This window comes from Austrofundulus limnaeus, unplaced genomic scaffold, assembly GCF_001266775.1.
Source record: "Austrofundulus limnaeus strain Quisiro unplaced genomic scaffold, Austrofundulus_limnaeus-1.0 Scaffold1931, whole genome shotgun sequence".
Lineage (NCBI taxonomy): Eukaryota > Metazoa > Chordata > Actinopteri > Cyprinodontiformes > Rivulidae > Austrofundulus > Austrofundulus limnaeus.
The window spans coordinates 17,279-30,688 of record NW_013954333.1 but is presented as its reverse complement, the minus strand read 5'-3'; the positions used below and the strand labels follow the sequence as shown (position 1 = coordinate 30,688).

At 39.4% G+C, this 13,410-nt stretch overlaps 1 protein-coding gene across 1 annotated transcript; it reads right to left on the bottom strand.

Annotated features, from left to right (window-relative positions):
• Positions 1-11,352: 11,352 nt before the first annotated feature.
• On the bottom strand, positions 11,353-12,812 carry LOC106536682 (proline-rich receptor-like protein kinase PERK14). Its single transcript, XM_014034002.1, has one exon. It carries the CDS (start codon positions 12,535-12,537, stop codon positions 12,154-12,156), a length of 384 nt encoding a protein of 127 aa, XP_013889456.1. The 5' UTR covers positions 12,538-12,812; the 3' UTR covers positions 11,353-12,153.
• Positions 12,813-13,410: the final 598 nt, after the last annotated feature.

The following is a 13,410-nucleotide window of genomic DNA, read 5'->3' as shown; positions in this document are numbered from 1 at the left end:
CTGCTGCGCTGCTCTTTCTCTCTCTCTCTTCCCCCCCACACACACACCAGCAGTACGTCCTGCACAGCGGGAGGGGAGGAGGGAAAAAAAGGCAGAAAGACAGCGGGGAGCTGCAGCCCGAACCGGACCGAACTTCAGTCAAACAAGACCCAACATTTTTATTCATGATTTAAACTAGTGATCTTGTGAGCAGCTGCAGCTGTGTGCTTTTATTTTTTTTATGTCAGGCTGTCGCGGAGCGCTCCACCTCCTCTGGCCGGGGCTGGTGAGGTGTGAGGCGGACAGCTCAGCCGAGGCTGCTGGAGCTTCATGTCCTGATCCACGGAGCCAACACGAGTCAGTCTCAGACTGAGCTGACTTGATCAAGTCTCTCTCTGCCTCTGGTGAGGAGGTGGGTGAAAAATCCTCCACCTCAGACCGTTTAGAGATGTTACTATCTGTGTCGCTGTGGTCACTCGCTATGAAGCATTAATTATGCTAATGCTAGCTGCCTGTCGCGTTCTGTCGTCCTGGCCACACCCCCGCTCTCTAACCCCCCCCACACACACACACACACTTTGATGTATTTTTCAAATTTTGCCTTGGGGCGGAGTTATCTTTTCACAGGGGGGTAAGACACACTTTAATGTTGACTTGATATCACTTGTGGTAAAATTTACTTCTTAGTTTATATAAAGAATTTTATGTTTACAAGGCTTTTTGTCACTTGTGTCCAAAGTCCACAAAGCTTCAAATAATTGTTCATTAAACAAGCAGTAATTGTTCTGCCAGACTGTTTCCCCTTTCACCTGATAGTTACCTTCTATGGGGCGACATATGCTAGGAGTTTATTGTGTAACCAGTGGGTTGCCGGTTCGAACACCTGCCCCTTCCGTCTCAGTTGTTGTATCCTTGGGCAAAACACTTCACCCTCCTTACTTACTGGTGGTGGTCAGAGGGCCTGGTGGTACCGGCRTTTAATGGYARCCTCACCTCTGTCAGTCTGCCTCAGGGCAGCTGTGGCTACATCGTAGCTTACCCTCATTACCCTTCATTTACACTGGATGCGGTTCTGATCCGCTTCGCTCAGGTTCGACCTCCGCAGCAAATACSCAACCAATATAATCAATGAGATTATTTACACTGGCTCAGTCAAAATTAGATTTGATCCTTTCGTTGCTTATCGCCAGAGCTGTTCCAGACAATCTACARGKATCACGTCRCACCAACAGGAAAAGGAAGAAGCATYTTCAAAATAATTCACAAAAGGCAGACTAATTTTGTCAAAATCCCAGCTATTTTATTAAATATATAAATATATTTCTACACAAATGCTGTCATTATGTATTTTGTTTGGGAAGCAGAAGGCGACAGCATATGTGTTYACATGATGCACGTGGATTTAATTTTGAAATCACAAGTTTCAAAAAGATGACAACGATCTTGTTTCAGCAGGATACTTTTTTTTCTTATTTATTTTATTTATTTATTYATTGTTATTTAACCAGGCAAGTCCTATTGAGATCTCAGATCTCTTTTTCAAGGGAGGCCTGGGCCAGAAGGCTACCTATTGTACGTTTTCTGACTTCCACATTTATCACTGTATTTATCACGCCATCATGCATTTCCTGTCCATCATGCTTAGAGCTCCTCTGTGCATCGCACCGGAGTGGACCTGAAAGGTGCRGACGCTGTGTAAATTGGGGTGCAAACAAATGGCGGTGAACTGTGCACCAGAGCTGAGCAGAACCGCAGCTAGTGTAAATTAGGGGTTAATGAAKGAATGAATGGGTGTATGAAGTGCTCTTTAAAGACCTTGTACTTGATTGTCACAGCACTGAAATTGCACTTCTCAGGGTGTGCAATGATTTATTTTTAACTGCTGACTCTGGTGATTCTACTGTTTTAATTCTTCTTGATCTTACTGCTGCATTTGATACTGTAGATCATGACATTTTAATATCAAGGCTGGAGACTTCTGTTGGTATGAAAGGTACAGTTTTAAAATGGTTTAGATCCTACTTGTCTAACAGAAGCTTCTCGGTCCAGTTGGGACTGCTTTTTTCATCTGTTGCTCACCTTCAGTATGGAGTACCTCAAAGCTCCATATTAGGGCCAATTTTATTTTCATTTTACTTGCTCCCCCTGGATCTATTTTTCGCAAATATAACGTGTCATACCATTTTTATGCTGATGACATTCAGGTCTATCTTCCATTAAGATCTAGCGGATCCCAGTCTGTAAATAGGCTACTTGAATGCTTAAAAGATGTGAGAGCATGGATGGACCTGAACTTTCTTTATCTTAATGATAAAAAGACAGAAGTCATTTTATTTGGTAACTCTGATAAACTGACAGGATGCAGTAGTGCTGTTGGACCACTGGACCCTTTGTCTGRCCGTGTGTCTGTTAGAAATCTTGGGGTGTTTTTGGATTCTGATTTTAAATTTAAAGAACAGGTCAGTGCAGTAGTCCAGTCTAGCTTTTATCATTTGAGACTTATAAGTAAAGTCAAGGATTACCTGCCTCATAATGCACTTGAGAGGGTTATTCATGCTTTTATCACTTCTAGACTGGACTACTGCAACTCTCTTTATTGTGGGATGGATCAGTCTTTGGTTCATCGTCTACAGCTGGTTCAGAACTCAGCTGCCCGTTTCTTAACAGGGACAAGATGTCGCGAACACATCACTCCAATTCTGTATTCTCTTCACTGGTTGCCTGTTTCTTTTAGAATTCTTTTTAAGATTTTGTTTTTAGTTTTTAAATGTCTAAATGGTTTGGCACCTCATTATCTCACTGAGCTTTTACAGCCTCACATTCCAAATGGATCCCTGAGATCTGTAAATCAAAAGCTTTTAGTTGTTCCCAGGTCTCGGCTTGTGACCAGGGGAGACAGAGCCTTTTCAGATGCAGGACCTCGGCTCTGGAACAATCTCCCACTGTCTGTGAGGTCTGCTGGGTCTCTAAATGAGTTTAAGTCTCTGTTAAAAACTCATCTGTTTAAACAGGCATTTGAGTCTGAAGAGCAGGATCATTAGGCCAGCCTTTGCTGTTTTGTTTGATTTTATTGTTCATTTTATTACTGTACTTTGTTCATTGTTTTTATGTTATGCTCCTGTACGGCACTTTGGTTTTTATTGTGCTTTATAAATAAACAATGATGATGATGATGATGATGATGATGATGATGATGATGATGATGATGATGATAAAACACTATATAAGTTCAGGCCATTTACCATAAAGCAATAAATAGCACCATCTGGACTAATTGGTGTAATAAATATAACCAAATATACTGTAACTTGCTCCAACACCAAGCACCACATTCTCTAAATGTTTTAAATGCACTATAAAAATGTTATTTTATAAACCATTTGCACTGTGATTAGCTGTATGTTAAACACAAAATTGAATTCTGTAGTTATCTTTGAGCCCAAAATGCAGCAGCTAGCTGTAGAAATATTTGTAATCTTTCTTCTGGAATGTCAGGATTCTTTTGTTTTTATTGTTATTTATTTATTATTTTTGGTTCTTAGTGTTTTCATTTCTGTATATTAGAATACCTGTGTTCATCATAGCTTGCATTCTCACTCCGTTTAGCTCTGCCCAATCAGTGGTTTAATATTTTTGAGTTTCTTTGTGCCATTTCATCCTCAGTTCAGCCTCCATTGAGTTCTTCCACTCAGCTTGTGATGCCCACCTCACCTGTCCCTGTTTTCCTTGTTGGTCCAAGCTGCAGTCTCACTCACCCTGACCACCTTTCACATCAGTTTAATGTTGTAATGRATTTACCATTTGTCCCAGTCCTCCTCGTGTTTCCCTGTGTCATCCTGTTACCCTGCATTTATGTAAGTTGTGCTGCCACGTCAGCCTTTAGTTTTGTTTAATAAAAACATTTTAGTTTATCCTTTCGTGTTCCTCCGTGTTGTCGGCCTCTGGGTTCATCCACAAACCGACCTGGACATATCTGCCAAACTGATGGTGTGAAGGTTTGTCAAACCGCACTTGTATAAAACTCATTCATTTAAATGTGATTTTATAAATGTTTAGAATGTCATCAGTTTTTTATTACTCCTGCAGAAATAAGAGTCCTGCCAGAAGAACTCCAGACTGCACTGGAAGTGCTACAGCTAGCTGTTATTGCTACTATTTGTGCTCAGAAATAACCACAGAAATGTGTGGACCACAATGGAAATGTGTTCTCTCTTTCTTGTGTTATCCAAGTAGTAATAATGAATGTTTGTTTATATGTAATATTATTACTAAATAAATCAAATTAAAATTACACAACTCATGCATTTCAAAATCATTACAAAACTAGACACCGCATAGTGGTATCATAATGAACCCATGCACGCACAACTGCACCAGAACTCAGAAGTCTTTATTCCTAATAAATGTCATGCATCTCAAAGTTGTAGTGCTTTGGGTGGGGGTCTTTTTTTGAAGGAGGGGGGGGGATGGGTTGACCTGATGGATAGCCCCTCATCAGAGCTAAACAACTAAAGAAATCTGAAGCTCCTGTGTTTAATAGTTTTTGAGCTATAACGATTTTTGTATGTCCAGRTACCCCTTTTTCAGATAAATTGCGGGTCCAGGGGGTGGGGGGCACTGATTGGTGGGCCTGATGGATAGTGCTTCATCAGAGCTAAACAACAAAAGAAATCTGAAGCTCCTATGTTGAACAGTTTCTGAGTTATGAGTGGTTTTGCATGTTCAGACACCCCCTCTTTGAAAGGAACCCCTTCCTCAAATATGGGGTGTATCGTAAAACCGTTGGCTGGCGCAGTGTAGGTCAGACTCATCTACAGTCCTGCCAACTTTCATGTTGATCGGTGCAGCYGTTTTTGTGCTACGGTTGACCAAAATTCACTGAAAAAAATTAATAAATAAATAAACTGTACGAAAACAATATGACTCTCGTTTACGCTTCGCCTGCGGGGCTCGTAATGATGTTTGCACGAACAATTGTAGGATTTTTTTTAGATTAAAGTTTTTTCAAAACAGCAGAAGTCCTTTCTGCCCAAATTCAGCCCAAAATTCATGCAAATCCCCATTTTAACAGCTTTAAACGATTCCACAGGGCCTGCAAACATGAAATTAAAACAGAGATCCTCTCTTCAAAAACCTTGTAGCATTTCTTCATTAATACCCATTTCACTAACTGATTGTAACAGGCTCTTTTTAATTGGAGAGAGAAACCTCAACAAAAGCAGTGATTTATCTGACTATTTCCCTGAAAAGAGCTCTAGGTTCCAAAAAAAATTTATATAAAAAAAGTTTAGGAAGTTACTTTAAAGAAGCCCTCATGGTGCGCAGTACCTCTGTCTAATGATAATCACCACTGCGACACTTCCTGGTTTGATCTCACATCCTAGAATATTCTGTGTAAGAATGCTTTTTTTTTTTATCTGTGCTGGCCCCATCAGTCTGCTTTACCTCTTCAATTCAAAGGATAACTATTCCCTTTGTTGCGGGGCTGAGTCTATCGACTCCAGAGATTTAATTCTCACACAGCATCCGTAATAAGTCAAAGGGCCAGCATCAGAAAGTCGTACCAAAAGGGAGAAAACAGGGACAAAGAGATGAAAGGGGATTTAAAGGAGGAATTTTCTTTCTTTCTTCCTTTCTTTCTTTTTCTGGAACAATTCAAATTTGTCTTTTCGTTTTAGAATGTACGTTTTGTCTAACGGAGCCCAAACACGGCAGTAAATATGAAATTGAAATCTAAAAGACCTGTTTCCGTCTTGTTCTGACTCGACACACAGTCTAATGACCCTCCTCTGGGCCTGGGATCCTGGCCAGCAGGCTGTCGCTGTTCAAGCTGATGAAAAATACCAGAAAAAGAGCTGATGGAGGCAATATCCTCTAACGACTTTCAAAAAGCAATCTTTTTATTCATACAGATTTCTCAGCAATCTTGTGGGGGGGGGGGGGTGGCTGGCTGTTTATGTCGTAGCGAGATGTTTTAGTTAAGACTGACTCGAAGGACTAAATTGTGGTAATTGTTTATCTGGCATGAGGAGAAGCCTGCCGTTGAGACACTTTAGGACTGTGACAAACTCTAATCTGTCACTAATCCTCTGCTGCTCAGAGCAAGAGGATACATCTGCTGCTTCTTAGAAGATTGCGGTGATAAAAACCGCTGTTTGTCTGACGGTTAACAATGTTTAACTTTCCTCTCAGCCAGCACTTTGGCTGTGTGCATGTGTGTGTGTGTGTGTGTGTGTAGGGGGGGTGGGTTAACGCCTGATTCCCAATGCTAACCTGAAACTCCAAGAAACTTAAATGCATCAGGACGAAGGGAAAGTGCAGGTAGAAGCTTGAGGATAAAACAGCATCATTAGGACTAAACAGAAAGCCGCTGGGCTCATTATGAGAGAGAAAAGCTACAGGTTGACTTCAAACAGGTCAAATGAGTCAGACAGGCAAAAGAAATGAATCAAAATAGAAATAGTAATATATAATAAAAGCATATTCAAAGCTGTACACAGTCATGGAGAGCCATAATTTGTTGTTCTATGGGAGGGTTTTCTTATATAAGGCCTAAATCGTACACGGATGTTTTTTTTTTAATGAAATGTCAACAAAATACCAATTTAATGTCCTCGAGAGGAAAAAAAAGGCTGGTGGAGACATCAAAAAAGGGTTTTTACATTTAYAAGTACTGTGGGTACACACTCATAAATCACAGAGAAATGCTTTGCTGTGATGATGTCACTTCTCAGAGGAAGACAATGTTCAGAAGAAACACTTACCTTTCAATCAAGAATGATGAAAAGCAACAACCTTCTTCTGCCCTTTTTTAACTCACAACACTCAGTTCTGTGAAAAGACTGGAGATTATTCCATCGATGAGAGAACAGAAACAAGGTTCAGCAAACGTTTGTACTTCCACCTAGCTGAGGCTGTTTAATACTTAAAACTTCACAAATGAAAACCAACAGTAAAATGTCACAAACTTAAAAAACATTTTCAATTTAAGCCAACAAATTAATAGATTCAGCAACTTTTTGTACAGGGATATACGTAAGGTGAGTAAAGAAGTCTATCTGGATTTTATACCTAATTTTTTCTGACTCCATTGAATAAATAAATAATAATCAATAGTTGTAAATGCACTCATAATTGTAGTTATTTTCTTCAATTAAAATGGTTTTTTCTGCATTAAAATAAACATGTTTAAGTTATGTGTCCAACTCAAAGCCTGCGGGCCAAATGTGGCCTGCCACAGCATTTTATGTGGCCCACAAGAGCTTTAAAAATGTATTAATGTCTTAAAATAAGTGTATGCTGCTTCAAAGCCAACATTGACCATGAACTACATTTCCCATAATGCACGTTGATTATTTTACCTGTGAAATGACGGCATACAACAACTAGGTGGAGGTGCGCAGGGTTCAAAAATAGTTGGCAGCCGGAGAAATCCATTGTATAAAATCTTCATTTCATYGCATTTTTGCTGCCGCAGYCCAGATGTACTGGAAAGAGGGAATTYCCCACTTACAAGTTGTGAATTTAAACTGGAATGTCCCTCCAGTGGGAATTCCTTGTCAGAAAGTGGGACAGTTGCAGATTTCAAGATGGCAGCTACTCACCACAATTGAACGGTGAGTAAAACTCACTTGATATTATTTTTGTATTATTTATTTCATATTTAGACTGTCAGTCGGCTCAGTGTTTATATGARGACATGTTAAAGAGCTGTTTCTGTGCAGAAAAGGCAGAGTTCTGTTATTGTCTGTTAGTGCTCAGCTCAGCTGTAACAAAATGCCAAGGAACATAATGTTTCTTGTTTAGTCATAAACATGAAACATTGAAATTACACTGCAAAAATTGTCCACCTAACAAAGTCTTACTGTCTTATTTTCAGCCTAAAACTATTTGTTGTTGTGAAACTTATAATAAGCATGAGCAGAATGTGTTATTTTATTAATCTAGTTAGTTTGGTAGAAAATGGATGGACAGTTGGCCAGATTATTCCAATATTTTAGAAGATTTAGACTATAATCTTGTTTTTTTTTTTACTTTTTTTAGATGGCTAATTTATTAGAACTGGACCTCAGAGGGCATCCGTAATGCTCATGTGGGACTCAGTGAAAATGTGTTTGACACCTCTCATTTAAGGGATACTGATGCATTTTGTTTAACAAACRTAGAAATTAGCAGAAAATAACTACATTTCTCCATTAAAAGTTTTGTTTTAGTGTKTTTTGATGTGTTGCATTTGGTAATATTGTCATGAGATTCCTTTGTGGATTCTGCTGTGTGGCTGGAGTACAATCTGCATTCTTACCCTTCAAACAGGATGGTAAAKCTCAACAAAGGTGCATCAATCAGGCTTTGTAAGCCCAGTGTGAAGAGATTTAGGGCAAATCCCCTTTCCTACCATGACCCCCGCATGAGCATTCCCCTACGTCTCCCCCCTGGCTCTTAATGTGTAGTTGTGCAGAGTACAAGTTGGACGCTCCTTTAAGATGTTACATCATCAGATGTTGATGAAATCTTTAGGGAAACAAAAGTTGTACCAGTGTTTTCCTATAGCGAGTAAAAATAATTACCAGGCCTGCAGCAGACTTTGCATGTTATTTTTTGTGTTTGTTAGAGAAGAACAAAAATAATTCCAAATGTAGTTAACCAGAATACACTATTCCCATGTTTGTTGGGATGATAAAATATTTTTAACTCCAAACTTGCATGTTTTTTTCCTTTTTTATGCATATTAAGAATAACCAAAAAGTAATATCAAACATAATACATCAAAATTGATAATATAGTGTTTTTTATAGTTTTATTTTAATGAGACGTGGGGGGACTTTGCTTAAAATTATGTCCCCCAAATCATTGGATCTTTTAAGTCTTTATGTTGAAAAACCAACAGGCTTTCCTCTGGATTAAACATGTAAGGAATGAGGCTGAAAGGTAAGGGGAGTGAGAGAAACAAGAGTCAGCCTTGTAATCATGCCTCTCACCCACCGTCAGGTCTATTTCCCTCACTCAGCTCTGTGAGGAGCTCTGTGACTTTTTCTGACTTGAGAATTTGTGCGTTTGCTCCGGTAAAACAACTAGTTGACTCCAGTTTTTATTATTTTCACTCTGAAAACATTTCAACAGCTTATGTTCAAAGAATAAAGTAGTTTATTTCTGTTCTGCAGAACTTTAGCTTGATTTGAAAAACGAGACAGAATGATTAACTTGTTTTCAGGACTGGATTTAGCTTYAGGCAGCTCATACCTTTTAGATGCYATTAAACTAAGAGGTTCTTGAAATACCCAATAAACTCACAGCACATCTTTACTTTTTCATTTGTTTCGGTAAATAGTTGATAAATGTGATAAATTTGTTGTGTGAAAATGTTTTGCCCAAAGTATTGTGAAAATGCTAAAAGGAAATTAAAAACACTTCAATAATATAGTATTTCTTGAATGAAAGTTGCCCACTTCCTTACATGTCAGAGTTTTAAACAAAAATGTTGTGCCATCTGTTAGGATCAGTCTCAGCTATTAACACATTCATTTTAAGTCAAGGTCATACATTATGTAAATCTAGACCTCCAACAAGAACCTGAAATGTAAAGCTGGACAAGGAAGAATCTTCATGTAAAATAATAATGACAGCGAGAAATAGCAACACAAAGTCACCTGGTAAGTCATTAGAAGATCTGTTTTTCCTCAGAGCAGATGGAGAAACAAATGGTGCTGCGCAGACAACATTTTGTCAGGTGTCGACACTTCAGGTGTCTTCGTTACTTTTAGCTGTAATTAGTTGTTTCGTGTTTAAAAAGAAAGGTCATGCGTCATGATTGTGTGGAGGAGGAAGCACTTAAAGCCCTTCATCACCAGACTTATCTTCCAAAAATACAAAATGGCAGCTTCAATTTTCAACACGACAAGGTGAGGACATGCAGCCTTTAAAATAAACATTTTATGTTCAATATCTGTAAAACCGACTAAGCTGTAGAGTTGCTTTTGTGTTTAAGAATGATTAGCCATGTTTGCAGCCATGTTGAATTGGGTTAACTCCCAGAGTTAATCTATTGTAGTTGTCCATCCAGTGATCACTATTAAAAGTTGATTAGTTGTAGATTTACTGTGTAATAAATAAGTTATGGAGGTTTCATTAAAATATGAATGCTGGTTCATGGGACATTGTGCTAACAGACACCTACAGTTCATGGTGGTGGGCCAAATTTTCAACGTTGTGCCCAGAGTTGTAAAGTAAGTAAGTACAAATACTTTGTTACTGTCCTGAAGTAGAAATTTTGCTTATCTGTACTTTACTTGAGTAATTACTTTTCAGCGTACTTTTTACTTTTACTCATTACATTTTTACAGAATTATCTGTACTTTCTACTCACTACATTTTTTTAAAAGGTAAGAAGCAGAAAGTTGTTACTCATATTTTATTCCGAGTTGTTATTACTTTAAAAATACTATTCCATAAATTGTGTCTTCTGGATAGAGTGAATTTAATTGTGGTTGGATGAGAAGTATAAATATATACCATTCTGACACCTTATTAGCTTATACACAACCCATCACAGCTACACGCCGTTAGAAAAAATATTTTTTGGAGAAGTCACCTTCTAATAAATGTCATTTTGGAAAATCTAACTGCTCACTTTTACTCAGTACATTTACTTTTAATACTTGTTTTGTGTCGGAAATTTACTTTTGATACTTTAGTATAAAAAATATCAGATAATTTAAGACTTTTACTCCAGTAATATTTTTAGAGAAGACTTTAACTTTTACCAAAGTATTTTTATGATAAGATACTTGTACTTTTACTCAAGTATCACTTTGAGGTACTTTATACAACACTGCCTGTGCCTGCATTTATCCTGATTTATCTACAGTAAAAAAAAAAAAATTAAAAAGGGTTGTTAGATACTTTTAACGGTACCTTCTAAGAAATTAGAAAAACGATACTCATTGAAGAGACAATGGGTTAAATAGTGATAAATATCTTTAGGATATGTTTAGACAGCACAACAAGTTCAATAAACACTTTCTTGTTCTGTCTTGCTCAGGCATCTGGAAGCTGCAAACATTTACAGCTACAGATCAAGTGAACCCAGATCGATTCTCTTAGATCAAATAAATGAAGATTTCTTAAAACTTGACAGCAAAACTTTTGTTTAGCAATAAACAACAGTTAGTTACAAGTAGGTCCTCAACAAAGATGGTTTTAAAAACAGGAAGTGAAGGGCTTCACCGTGGGCCCCAAGACGATATCTGCCTCTGCTTGTTCTGCATTGTTGACATGTTTCCACACAATGCACAGACATGAGAATACGGTGCATTTTTAGCATGTTTCTCAGTGATGTTCTGAGGCAGTTCAGGGTACCAGAAAAGACAAATAACCAAGTATTGTGCAATTTTATTCTGAGTCACTTGTGATTTTTCCCACAATGACGGCGACACAAAGACACCTGGTAATTCATTAGTGTGGCTGGATGAGCTTTTTAACTCGGAGCAGATAGAGGAACAAATGGTGCTGTGCACTGGTTCATGTAGCCATTACTGTCATTCTTATTCCACGTTCTGGCTGGCCCCGTAATTACCCACGCTCCGCTTCCTGATACGCTCCATTCTTTCTCCGAATTCTTCCCCTTTGCTGGCTGGGAGATAAASACGAAACGAAGCAAAACTGTGGGGCTTGTGTATTGAAAGGCTTTGAAGTCATGCATGTAATATTGATGAGGTGAGCGAGTCGAGATTAGCACCAGAAATTTCACTTCTTTCTTTTATTTTGCATCATTGTGGTCAAACGCTTTTAAGCTTCACAATTTGCCGACATTTTCCGGCTGTTTGATCAGAGACGTGGTACAGAGAGAGGAGCAGAAACCTTGAATAAATGACACCGCACGTGGTTCACTTTGATTGAGTGTACGGAGAATTATTTCTACCATATATAATTAGTCTATGATTAAAACTAGATGGAACTATCAGTCTCTACGGGGATGCTCTTTTCTTGTCTTTATTTGATTACCTGACAAGCTCAGCCTGAGCACTTAACTTCATCAAACAATTAGGTTCAAAAGCTATTACCGGTCTACTGTAAGTAATCTTAATGACACTTCAAATCAGAACAATATGAGCTTCAGTCCACTGTTCTCTGAAAGTCCTTGTCAAGTTTGCTCACTACGGTACCACAGGAAGTTCTCTAAGCGTTGTACTTCTTCAGTAAGTCACTCTGCCAGTGCCTCTTACGGTCTGGGAACGCGTTGGGCAAGCGGATCTTTTTGAAGTCGTCGATGCATTTTTTCAGATCCTCTTCCAGCATTTTTCTTTCCTCTTCTTCCTCRGCCATTTGATGAAGGGGGCCGCCGTTCTCCCTGACGGTGGGCCGCGGAAGAGTCCTCAGGTTGAGGGTGGTGGGACGCTGAGGGCTCTCGACCAGAGGCGGGGACGGCGAAAGGCAGGAGAGAGGGGGACTGGAGGTAGAAGCAGATTTGACTGATAGAGGAGGAGGAGGTAGGATCGGCGGGGAGGGAAGMGGGAGGTCATCCATGTCGGCGGCAGTCAGAGGAGGCGGAGGGGGTGTCATAGGGGGTGGGAGGAGGTTTTGGGGGTCCGGCGTTGCACCGCTGCAAACGGTTTCCGGGAGGCTTTGAGTTCGGCCCGTGCTGCAGAGCTCCACGGGGGCTGGTTCAAAATGAGGAGGAGCGGCGGCGGCAGGTCCTGACGGTACCACTTCCCCCGGAGCTGTGGGGTCGGAGGTGGCAGCCTCGGGGATTGCTGAAGCCCTACCTGCAGGAAAACAATCGAAATTTATGCATGAGTCAACTCATTACAAGTAGAACTGCTAACTCTCTTTCTAAGAGTTTGATGAAGTAATCATAGCTGCACCGTAAAACTGAGAAAGTAGCCAGTTAGCTTAGCTTAGCGTAGCACAAAATCAGCAGCAAGGGTGAAACTGYAAACCTTGTTTTCCTTTCAGATAAAAAGTCCAAGTATAAAAGCTTAGTGGCTTTTCAAAATCTACTTATCACTGCTGTCTGTGGTGTATCTGTGGTGTAAGYATCAACTTTCAAATGTGAATTAGCACATATAGCCACATTTGGACTGACACTGGACTCTGTGAGATGTATTTAGGCTCCAGCTACCACATTAGTGTGCATGGGTTGATTCTAGGCAATCAGTCTGAATCATCTTCTCCAGGACTGGATTTGGACCTTTACTGGGTTACTAGACCTTTTGGCTAAGGGTGCATTTAAAGGCCAGCTAGTTTCCATGCTACAGCTCAGTTGRATGTTGTTGAACACCTTCTAGTTCCAGCAACATACAGACAGACGTTAGTGTCATGAAAAAAATGACAAACATATCTAATAAAAAAATGAAGAAACTACATAGAAGAAGGACATTGTAAAGCATCTTTGTTGTTGTGTCTGGTCTGTTTGAATAAACTGTGAGAGATTGG